This window comes from Buteo buteo, chromosome 3 (genome assembly GCF_964188355.1).
Source record: "Buteo buteo chromosome 3, bButBut1.hap1.1, whole genome shotgun sequence".
In the NCBI taxonomy this organism is placed as follows: Eukaryota; Metazoa; Chordata; class Aves; order Accipitriformes; family Accipitridae; genus Buteo; species Buteo buteo.
The window spans coordinates 57,474,432-57,487,205 of NC_134173.1; the positions used below are offsets into that span (position 1 = coordinate 57,474,432).

Genomic DNA, 12,774 nt, shown 5'->3' on the forward strand with positions numbered 1-12,774 from the left:
TGGATTTATAGTGTCCAAAGAGCAGCTCTTTTCCATTCCTTTTTCTATTAAGTTGGTCGTTAAATCATGTTCATAAAGTTTCTCCCACTCTGAAAGTGAGAAATGGTTCATTCTGCTTGGGTGCCACAATGAAGATGTAACGAGTCGCTCACAAATTGGCACAATCTTCCAATCTGGACAAAACTTTTGAAGTTCAGCCAATTTACATAACAGACTGGAGAGGTTCAATGTGTACAGGTAGCATTGTGTCTCTTGAGTATAGCTGTAAAAATGTAACAGGAATTACAGAAATAACTTAGTTAAGCTAAAAAGAGAACTCAATGGACTGAAGAGGGAAGCATTTTAGTAAAAGTGGGAGTGGTTTGTTTGACAAGTATTGACCTTCTTAAGAAGTATATTTAAGGGTATTTTTCTAAACTGATTTCCCAGTTTGCACTTAAGTTACCTACTACCAATAGCATGCTTAATTTTGAAGCTATTCCTGCAGCGGTCAGTTTGTCAAGATTAGGTATTGCAATCTATCATCTAACAGAAGAGTGTTTAGGCACCTCTCTTGGCCTGTTCTCTCTATTCTCATGGAATTATGTGATTAAAATACTTTTAGTTCTCACAGGAAAGAAGGAAGAGGCAATACTTTTTACGAAGAAAATTGAAAATTGGGATCGCTATTAACTAAAAGCCAAGAGAGAGAAGTAGCATGGACAGTCATGGGGTCAGGTTGTTGGGGTTGGGGGAGCAACTAGTTCAGTAGGAAAACTTTTATTACCATTTTCCTTTATTATGTTCTATTAGCTGCTGACTCGTGTACTTCCATTTCTGTAATTCATGTAGATACCTCTAGTTGGAGGTTCTCCTTCTCAGGGGAATATTGAAAGTCTCAGTGATTGAACAGTATCTGACAGTCCTAGTGCTCGACAGAAACTGAAAATTTATTCTGATTGCTACAGTATATATTCATCTCCTGTATTTTATCAGTCCGTGACTTCATCCTGGTTGAACATGTAAGGTCTAAAATATTTGAACCTGGACACTTAAAAAAAATTCTACAACACTCAAGAGAAAGCCAGCTTCCCAGTGAAGAACTTGGGAGTATATTTTTGGTAGTGTCTTGTAAAAATTTCTTCCCCAAAAGAAGGAGAAGTTGAATTGTTTCTGTTGGGGTTGTTCACATCACTGTTAAACTTGTCTCCAGGCTGCTGTAAAAGCACAGTGGTTGAAAACAACCACTCCTTTGAGTTAACTGAAAGGCTGAAGAAATAGCTAAGTCGTCTTGTATAGAAATCTTCCCAGAAGGAAGCTAACTCTGAACTACTGTGTGGTGTCTTCACCCCCACTGCCATATTTAAAATGAAATAAAGTGAACCCTCTTTTACATTTTTAATGTTTCTGACTGAATTTTTAGGAAAAAAGTTCCCTATGTGTCTCTCACATGTGAATCAATATAAAGTGTTTCCCTGCTGGTTTTTTAGTTTAATTGTTTGTATTTAGAAGAAAATGTTCTTGTTGAAACAGGAGACAAATAGATTGATTTTTCTGAAGCTTTTCCCTCTGTAATCAGAGAGTGTCACATACCTTGGTTTTACCATAAGCTAAGGATAATCTGTGTATGGCAGTATGTTTTCCTAGGAAATACTGGATGGATCATCACAGAACATGCAAAATTCATGATGTTGATCCAGCGAATTTCAGGCCTCTGAGTTATTGGAGTTGTTATTATTTAATGCTACTACTACTACTAATTATACTCATTAACCTCTCCCCAGCCACTCACTGTCAAGTATTGTAGACTTGCTGAAGCATTCTTAATTTGTTAAGAGCACTGATCTATGTTGCTACTCTGGGAATGTAGGAGAATATTGGTAGGTGGGAAGGAAGCTAACCACTTAACATTTTCATGAGATAATTATTTCAATGATACTTTCCCACTGTAGGATACATGCATTTTAAGCGCAAAGCACTGGACATGAAAGCATATAAGCATGTGCTTAATTTGAGCATGCATTTAAGTGGTTTCATTTAGGGAGAAGTCTGATGAATTTGACTATGAGAAATGATTACAGAACTTACTTACCCAGCTTAATGTTATTGACTTTCAATTATTTCATTATGGTTATAGTACCATAAAACTGGAGTCATGCATTGCTGTATCAGAACTAACAGGCTCAAGGGGTCTGATGCTCAAATTTGTGTTCAGAGTGTTTACCGTAGCAAAAGCGTCTTTTGTTAAGTGAATGTAAACCCTTTTTTGGTGGTTCATTCTCACACTTTTCCATGTTATTAAAATTCTTACAGTGTTGGTTTTGTTTTGCTAAATGTGGCCTATCCTTTCAAGTGTTGAGGTAGCATCTGTTACTCATTGTGTAAAGATTGCCACTTAGCTATCTTTGTGTGTGTGTATCTATATGTTTGGACTTATGTAGAAGTATATGACTGTTTGAGAAAGATTTATTTATTTTTTTTAGCATTTAATACATTAATAGTGCTAAAAAATATGTGCTTGAGTGTCTGTAAATCTGGTACAAATTAGGGAGCACAGTTCAGATTTCCCCACACTGCACTGCCAAGTGGCCTCAATCAGAAGTAATTTTCTCCATGAAGGCACATGCAGCTCACTCGTCAGCCTCTTCTCAGTAGATATTGTTATTTGTATCAAATTATATGTGGTGATTTTTTGAAGTGGACTACTGTGTCCACTAAGCCATATAGATTTCTGCCACATTGACTCCTTCGTTGCTGTCACTGATTGTACTGTTTTCTACTGCCTCTTGTTTATCTGTGTTATTTGAAAAAATATTTGAGATTTATGGTCATATCAATAAATATTCATGAAACGAAGTAAGTACCAAGTGAATAAATGGAACTACCAAACCCCTCAAAATCTCCCGTGTTGTGTACAACACAAGTATTTGCTTGTTCTGTAAAGAAAATAGCCAAATCTAGAATGAAGTAATGGAGACTTCATTTGCCTTCAGTACTCCCATTTAAGATTAGAAATTGAGTTTTTACCTAGTGCATTTGGGAGTTCTTAACTGTTTATCATGTATCTAGCTAACCTGAAGCATTTCAGAATCACCTCTCCTTAGATTACATCACATTCTTTTACAAAGTGCTAATAGGAAAAGAATTGCTGAAATGAGAAAACAAAACATCTAGACTACCTCTGGAATTAAGTATTCAACTAAATTCTTAAACCATTTCAGTTTGAAATTTTACTGTTTTATTTAAAATCATATCTCAGAGCTGTTTGCTGTCAGACCACTGTGACACTCAGATGAATTTCAGTAGTACGAATTATTTGCATTTGCATTGCTGTGTCATTATGGCAGTTGTTGGTTGTAATATCACACTTACTCAGCAGTTATTGAAAAGCATTTTTCAGCAGAACAGGGATGGGACCTTGACCTTGTTCCAGTTGAAATAAAAGCAGACATAGTACATGTTGTGCCATAGGTGCTTAATAACATGATCAGTGTAAGTACTGGGTGTTAATACTGTTAAATTAAATCAACAATTTAAAAGAAATTCAGAAGGTAAAGTATAGTACTAAAGTAACTGATTAAGCTGTATTTGGACTGTTGAAGGTAATACATCAACATAAGAACAACTGGAAAAAAAAGCACTATCAATCAGAGAAAGCAGTTGAAAGAAACTGTTATTTTTAAAAACATTTATTTTTGTCTGTATGTCTCTGTATTTTTAAGTATTTTAAATCAGGGAAGAAGTTGAATAGGTGCTGTGTAGGTTTTTCCCTAGATAAAGGAGCTAGTAAACTTTGAAAACTGACCAATACATTTTTGAACCAGATAAATTCTTAGTTCTCTAGCTGACTTGATTTACTGATATCAGCAAGAGGTTTTTGGAAGCACGTGGCCAAATTAGGCAAACATAAGCCTGCAGAGTTTATGTATTTGCATTAGTCAAGAATATGTAATTCCACACAACCTTTATTGTGAGGTTCTGAAAATTTATTCATTGTCTGTTCATGTGCAAGTAATTGGAGTAGTCAAGAATAGAGAGTTTAATCTGTTCATGCTTACCTAGTAAGTGGCTTTTGATTTTACTGTTTTCTTTAACCCACTCTGTGGTTGAGTGATAATTAAAAATAGCCACAGAAATCAGGCATTGATATTTCAGTTCACATGAAACTAGCAACCAAGAAATACTTAATTTTGCTGTTACTCTTGTGGGCTGGTCTTACTCATGTTGAACAATGCCTTACTCTTTAGTTAAAGTTATCAGTTAAATTAAAGTTACCAGTTTATAGCTCTGGGCATGAGCTGGATGTATTTGAACACTTAAAAAATAAAAGACGACTCAACATGAACGAGACAGAATTTCTCCCAAGGATCAGGTTGTTGATGGGTGAATTAGACGAGGCAGCAGCAGCCTGAAACCTAGAAAAATATTTATGTACCGATCCCTCAATTTCAACAAAAGTCATGCAGTCTTTTAGAGTGCAGCATCTGATGTCAGCCCCTGAGGTGAATTGTTACGTAAGGCTCTGATGCGTGCCTGTATGCGACTGGAGAAACGTCATTGGGTTTTATATGTGGGTTGGCATACGCAAAGCAAAACCCGGAGTAGATGCCTGCATACCTCTGATCTCGTTTGGATGTGACAACATTTACAATTCTGTTTTCAAATGCTTGGACGTGAAACTTCAGGAAATGTTACATACCTGATCATACATAGGATGTATCTATGGAAGCATTTGTCAAGAATTTTGCTTTAGTCTGAGATTTGCTTAAAAGCCAAAGTCCCAACCCACAAAAAGATGGGTTTGAACCTGCGCTGTGGAGCTGGTGCATACATTGTTTTTCTTCTGCCTTTTTGGAAGCAGTGTCAATAGAAATTACAAGGTGTGTGTTTCCGTGACTGCTGCAAATGAAAGCATACTAACTGCACTTCTATTCTTTTCTTAATTAATGTATGGTGATTATTAGCTTGCTGATTACGTACTGGTGACCTGATCAAACAAACCAGTTTAACATCTAGAAACAGACCTAAATGTCATGTACACATGCCAATTGGATTACTTGCAGGTATATTGCTTTTGCTGTATTTTGCAAGTCACTTACTGAAAAAGTCAAATGACAAAGAGCCAGTCATTCAGCAGGAAGTCGACTTTCACTGAAAGGCTGGCTGATGTTTACATTTTTTTCCCCAAATTTAAAATATTTGGAAAATTTATTAAAGGCATGTGGCTGCTTTTGAAATGATGCAAAACATGGTATTTATCCATCTTTATACATGGCAGAAATTTACATTTCCCTAAAATAGCATATTTTTTGTTTCATTGTGTTTTTCCTTTCTAGTTTATTTATCCAGATGTTACCAGTGCACACCAGTAAATGGCTCTACAGACAATGTCACATATTAATAATATGATGAAATCTGAAAGGTATTTTTTGTCAGTTTGTGCAGAACCCCTTGTGCTTTCATTTCTGCCATGAAAGTGGACACATGTAAGCTACCCAAACTGCCCATGTTTAGCTGCAGTGCACTGCTCCAGTGTGTGCTAGTGCTTTGTTCTCCATTCCGTACAGTGCGGTATCCACTCTTCATTCCCTGTGCATATGCAGTTGCTGGATTTTTTCCCAACATGGCTAGAAGGTGCAATTAACAGTAATGGATACTTTGATAATGAGAATCTTTATTTCTCCAGCCATAATAATAGCCCCTTATTTTAGGAGATATATTGTTGAATGACAGCTAGAGTTGGTGAGTATGTGTCCACAAAAGTGGGTTCATTTGGTCAGATTCTCAGCTGGCACAAATAGTCATATTTCCGTGAAAGATAGTAAGCTGTATTAATTGATGGAATCCCAGCTGGGAATCTCAATCAATTTCAATAAAAAGTAACCATCATATTCCTCTGAAGCAAGAATTACACAACCTAGCCTAAAGTGAATTTTGCTGTTTTAATAAATGTAGGTAGTCGCTGGTTCATAATAAATTACATAAAATTAGAGTGTAGTCAATATTTGATTTCTTTTAAAAATTTATCCCTTCCTTTTCATCGAACGCAACAGAATAATTTATGTATTGTATCTCAGCATGATAGATTATATAGGAATAGTGTATTTAATACTGGAAAACTATCATATAAATACAAATTACATTTTTTTTCATTAGCTGGCTAGCTTTCATTTCGAGGAAGAAATACTCAGTCAATTATAAATGAGGCTGTGCTTTCATTGGAGAGTGAAATATGTAATTTTTTTCAAGCCTCAACCATGTATAATGAAATCTCTCTTTTGAAATCCGGTCTTAAGATGGATTTTGAAACATACTGACATTTAATAAAATCTTAGTTAAATTAAAATATGTTCAGTTATTTCAAATCTCTATTTAAATCTAGGGTAAAATTCTACACCTGCACAAGAGATGTCTTTAGCAAATAGTTACTATTAACCAATGATCGTGAAAAGTGTGTATATAAGAAAGAAGAAATTTTAATCTTTGAGTACATTCCAATTGGTAACCGGGGCGTTCTGTATTATAGATCTGTCAGGCACTGGCTCTTCAAGAGGATCTGTAGCAATAGTATGTCTAGGTAACTAGAAGAAGAATCAAAGACCTCAGGCTGCCATTTCAAGTTCAGACTCATTCCCTGCTTCTGTAACTGGCCTATGTTTCTGTAGCCCTCAGCTGGTAGTTTACTATGATGGTTGTTTCGCCTCTCTGAAATGAAGTGATAGTCTGTCTGAGTCCCATCCATTGACTGGGAGTCTGTTAAAGAGTCTAGCAAATGAATGATCACGGATACTGTCAGGTGCTAGTCGAAGCAAAATAGCAGAAGAAGCTGAAGTTTATACGGTCAGTACCTTTGTAGTAATTCACTGTAGTCAGTACTGTTAACTCGAGAAACAAAGCCTCTAAAGGGAATCTATTAAGTACTGTAATTCAGCATCAAAAAACAATGGCTAACAAACAGGAGAAGGCTCTTCACTGTTTACGTGGCTTTACAAATAGAGCTTTGATTTCCATTGTTAAAATTGTCTGCATTTGGTACTAGAGCCCAATGAATAATGACCCCCCCCCCCATGTGCGAGTATTAATACATATTATTAATAACACTTTGTGTATTCTGATGTGAAGTCATCAGGAAAACAGTCACTTTCAATTTCAATTTCCATAAAACGTTATTTGTCCAATTCTAATAAATGTTGAACGCAGCCGTGGAAGGAAAAACTAGCAAAAGACCCCCAGTTATAAGTTCACTAAGGTTTTATTTCACATTGTCCTGTTAGATGGTTTTGCCACAGTGTTCCTGATTCTTTTTAAAGGGCCCCTTGAAGATGCCATTGAGGATGAAGAAGAAGAGTGCCTGTCTGAGGAAAATGATACTATCTCAAAAGAAGACTTTCCGTTGGAGGAAAGCTTTTCTGCAGAGTTTGAGCCTGAAAATCTGAGCTGTGAAGAAGTGGAATACTTTTGTAATAAAGGTAATCATTGTAGCCCACCTCTTGAGGGAATACTGGCCAAACTGTATCCAATTGGTCAAAAAGATTTTTTGGTTTAAAATGTGCAAAAAGTCCTATTAATATAGTACCTTAAAAATAGGAAAATGAGTCACTTGTGGAATTAAGTCTGGTAAGGAGTAAATATTTAAATGTGTTGGAAGATGTACTTTTCAGGGAGGTGAATCGTCTTGCCTTTAATGTTTTCCTCCAAGAATGTTATTTTCTATGTATTTAACTGTAGAGAACAGACCTCAGAAGTCAATTATTATCAGATCCGAAGCTAGCAATGCAGCATGTCTGTTCATTGCTTCTTTGCCTAGGAAACATTGCTAGAAAAACAGATTGTGTCTGTAGATTCTAGGATTAAAATAGAGCTTATTATAGAACTTATTATGCATGGTAGAAAACTAGTGATTTGTGAAAGGATAACTTTTAAAGTTGCAGATGCCTTTTTGATGCATTCGTTACTTGCAAATTATTGAAGATAGAGGTATTTTAGCATAAGCCACACTGATTCATTCTTACCCAGTGTTCAGTCTGCAAGGTTGTGCTGTTTCCCATTCAGCTGACAGAAAAAGCTCACTATCATGTACTGTTATTTAGAAGATTGATTTAACCTTCCTGCCAGATTTCCACTTGATTGCTTTATTGTTTGTCTTCTGCAGGTAAGGATGCCTATCAAATAGCTGGAGTTGTTGTGGTGATGTTCTTCTGTTAGTCCACAACCCCCTCAGACATTTGGATATCGATGACTTCTCTGTCTTTCTGTTCTTTCCCAGATACTGACATACTTTTTCTCATGATAGTTTGATATGCCCCTGTTTTTATATTATTTCCATCTGTCTTGGACAAAGTAGAATAAATTCGTTAGAAGAGTCAAATGTTATGATTGCAGAATATTAGTCTTTCTCACAGAGTCTTCAGTCATCAGTGGGGAAGGCATGAAAATGTATTTTCTACATGTCCTATCTGTAGCTTACAAACTCTTGAAAAAATAATTTACTTTTTGCACTATGGATTCTTGATACTTAGTAAGCCATTTTAAGAGATCAAAAAAGTCTGGTCAATAGTTCAGAGTTTAGCTGCTACAAATCTTACTGTGAGGGAAGAGAGTCCAGATTATGATGGAAATGCTTTACAAACAGGCGGAGTTAAGTGCTATTGTAACTGTGCAGTAAACAAATACTGCAATTACTGTAGTAATTCACTTGTTCACATGCCTCTCGGACACCGTTTTCCTTAGCTGAAAAAAAGTACTGTTCCTTTTACTGGCATTACTGAATAATTATTTAAACCACTACTTGCATAATTGTTATACTGGCATCTCTTGAGTTCCTTCTGTCAGCAATGTAAGACTATGCACCACCATCAGTTCATATATAATTAACTTTTTTGCTGAGTTTCCAGGGCCCACCAATAGAAATACTACTGTTTTGGGTGAAATTCAGAAAAATACATGATTTTGTTTGTTTATAGCAATCAATACTGCAAATTCATCTTGAATTTCAAGTTATATTGGCACTTCCCTTTAATGAACACATCTTTCAGGGAAAACACTGAATCCAGGCCATGGTATTAAACAAGATCAGGAATTAAATGGGAATACATTTAAATCTGAATCTTGATTATCATGTTTTATTAAGGACATCTGCTGATTCTTCAAGCTGAATACCTTTTGACTCCCCAGCAGTTCTTTTTCCAAGTATGTTGTAGTTATAAAAGAATCTTAAACCTATACACTGCAACTGCTGCAGAAGAAAAGTTGAAAAGGAAATTTCTGAGGATGAAGGGGCACATAAAACCCCTAATCTACTTCCAGCTGAGGCAGTGTGACACAAAGTCCCACTTTGAAGTAAGTTGAGAATATCCCTGGAAAAGGATGGAATGGGAGACTAGAAATGTATTGGTTTTTATTAATGTGTCAACATCTGTTGAATGTCCTGCTTTTTCAGTGTCACATCTTCAGTGTCGTTAGCATGAGGCCACATATGTTTTTCTGAGGCTGAAACCCAAGAAGACAAAACTAATCTGGAAAGCAAATAAATTTCTTTTGTGCCCTTTTCTTAGTAGAAGGGATTGTGACTGTATTATATAGTAAATACTAAAAGTGAGACTAATTCTCATGGTATTTGTCATGAATCTGTTAATCATTCATAACCTTTTTTTCTTTGTAGTGCTTCAGTATTGAAATTAAAAGATGGTGTGAGAAATAAACTTTTTTTCCTAAAAATATTTTTTCTTTAACTTCATGAATAAAAGCTTTAAAATTATATATGTACCAAATAGGTTAGAGAACAAATAAATGCATTCTAATTTCTGTTTGGAGGGCCTGACTTTCTGATTTTTGTTTTGCTCTGTGACAATATTGGCAGCCTGTAAACCACAGTTATCTTCAAAGGAGGGAAAAATAAGTGTAGAGCTGTGTTTTCTCATGCAATAGGTTTCCTTTTCCTGGAAAATAACTGAATTGGCATGGGAATCCTTTATGCTATCTCTGCATTCTCCCCTTGCTAGCATGGACCATTAAATGTTCTAGAAAGCAAGGGCATTTTATTGGATATAAATATTCATCTGTCTTGGCTCCCCGTTTCCCTCCCCTGGGGTTTCTTCCTAGCTGACCCAGAACAAGAGGAGAAATAAGCAGTGGGTCTTCCTGCGGGAATCAAGAGACGTGGGCAATAGATGGCACGACTGTTGGGGAGGAGGTGTTTGTGAGGCTTCACCCATGCTATGTTTTTCGTACTTCCCCAGCTCTGTAAATCCAAGCATCACCTAAAACCAGAGGCTTTTAACTATCCCAACTAGGCACTGAAGGCGAAAATTTACTGAACTCACAATTCATTCAGATGAATGAAAGTAAAGGATGTACAGGTTCACAACTTGATAACTTTGGCTTTTTGACTGAAGAGATTTTCCTGTCAAACTATGCCTGATCATATTATAAGCAGAGAGCAGTCTCTTACTGTCTAAATTGCAAACAGCTAACCTTTATAAAGCCATACTTGTCATTCCCACCTTATTAATTTGGGTTTGTGAGATTGATTCAGGAGAACAGTTGCCAGAATTAGAAGGCGAAGGCAAAAGCGTCTGCAAAGTGTGAAGCAAATTAATCACATTGATTGAGCTACATGTCATTTTACAACTTCTCCGTTTTCAAAATTATGACTTTTGGCTATTATTTTTCCCTTCTCCTTTTGCTCATTAATGGCTTTTACGACAAGGAATCTGGAAAATTCCACCTCCCCCCCCCCCCCCACTTTGGCAACACCACAAAACCACAATTAACTTCGCTACATGTGAATAATTATTCCTATGTAGTCTTCATTTACACTCAAATGTGAAGAATTGAACAGTGTTTAAGCATGTAAATATTAAAAGCAAAATGGAAATTAGCAACCTACTATTTATCAGGGATTGGTGTAAGCTTGCAACTGGGAAATTTTAACCTTTTGGATGAAGTTTCCCATCCAAGAATGAGTATTTTAGAAGAGCCTCAGAATAGATGGCAGTTAGAAGTTTGATTTGTTTGCAGTTTTGACAGTGAGATTAGGGGAAAGGGAGTATTTTGGAAACAGCCATAATAAATAACACAGTCATAGTGTTCTTCCACTACAAAGCTGCGCTGGTCTAAATCTTTGGAGTAGAAACAAAAAATTTGGTAGGAGGTAGCCTTGGTGATAATGCATTGCATTTCGTCAGTTTGTGGCCTTTGAAAATTGCTGTTTATGCTTAGTTACTACAAATTTCTGCACTGCAGGTAAAGAGGGTATCTGATGATGCTGTCCAAACAAAGTCTGTATTAGCCTGGAACCTCCGTTTATGAAGATTTTTTTAGTGTCCAGATAGTGGATATCTGGAATTAGAGTCTGTATCAGATTAAGATTAATTCAGATTAAATTCGGATCTAGAAGATTTATTAGGTAAATGCCAGTATTTAGGTAGTCTGAATAAGGAGAAAGTAGCCTGTATCCCATAGAGAAGAGTGATAGAATAGATGGCTGAAAGCCTTATGTGGAAGCTAGGAGATAGTACATACAGATTAACTTTTTTTATAGGTAGGAATAAGAAAATGAGGTGATGCTAACAGTTAAAAGAGAAGAAGTGAGCTGGAGGCATGATGGGGCTAATAAAATCAAGAGGGTGTATACAAGAAAGGGGCACAAAGAGCAGAACAATACAGAAGCCAGTAAATTGGAGGTGATGGGATGAAAAACAAAGTACTAAATCCAGTTCATTTGGGCTGTGAAGTAGTTTATCATTGGCTTTTTAGTCTCTGATTGCTGTCATCCTGCCTAGATACCCTCAGGGAAAAAAAAAAAATAAATCTCATCTGTTGCTTAGCAAGTTTGCCATACTTATATGGAGGTGTCACCTTTTCCTCTCTGTAAACAGCAAGGAGAATAGGAGCCTTGTCTACTTGGTAAGGGTGGGAACTGGCTAAACAAATTGCGGTTCCTTATGACCTTCTTAGCAGAAGTGTTCAATGAGGGATTAACTTTCAAAGGAAAAGTTATCTTGAGCAATGAGAGCGATCACTTGAGATTAGTAGATAGTTAAGCAGCTGTGTTCGGAGAAGGAAAAAGGCAAGAGAAGAAAATGGAGGCAGGACTATAATCAAGAGAGAAAATGTGGGACTGTTTCCAGAAGAAAGAGGCAAATGGAGGAATGTACATATCTGATAATTAGAGAAAGCGTACCCATTTCTTGCTACCATGCATACCAGGACAATTTTGTTAAATTCTCCTGTTCTTTGCTTGTAGCACAGCTATTGTGCCTGTTCCTCCTGTTGTAGGCTTCCCATAGTTACTCCACCACAAGGCAGCATTGGCAGGAGCCTTCAGCGGGAGGAGATTCAGTGGCCTTAACGCTACTGGTGGCAGATTGGAAAGCAAATGGCTTCTGTTTCCCACTGTTAACTGCGCTTCAGGTGGTGATATAGGAAGATGTGGGGGATACATAATGTGGGATGAAGATTGATTGTTTCATGATGCAGTGCTTTTAGGATCTATAGCAGAAACAGCTATGTATGCCTGTAGGAAATCAGAGTGTTGATGCATAGTTGCAGTTCCTGATACATTGCTTATCTTTGTTTGTGGGGGATGAGGGGAATCCAGTGCTGTCTGAAACTCATATACAGTTCTAAGTTAGCAAGAGGAGAACTCTGGGAATATGTGGGCTTCTGCATACTGAGTGTATACCTGCTGCTGTATTCTCATATTCTACTTGGGCAGGAGAGGATGAGCTCAGAACCTGATCCAGGTTTTCTGCTCATGTATGGTATTTTGTCACTAGCCTGCCAGACCAGCTT

The 12,774-nt window shown here is 36.8% G+C and overlaps 1 protein-coding gene across 4 annotated transcripts in view; it reads left to right on the plus strand.

Annotated features, from left to right (window-relative positions):
• Window positions 1-12,774, plus strand: part of ZFPM2 (zinc finger protein, FOG family member 2) — a 320,089-nt gene that overhangs the window by 56,228 nt on the left and 251,087 nt on the right. For 3 of the 4 annotated variants that reach the window (XM_075023800.1, XM_075023802.1, XM_075023804.1), the window contains exon 2: window positions 7,290-7,448. The exons of the other annotated variant lie outside the window; for it this stretch is intronic. In XM_075023800.1, the coding sequence (XP_074879901.1) occupies window positions 7,290-7,448 (159 nt within the window). The remainder of the gene's footprint in view (window positions 1-7,289; window positions 7,449-12,774) is intronic. 4 annotated transcript variants of the gene reach the window in all.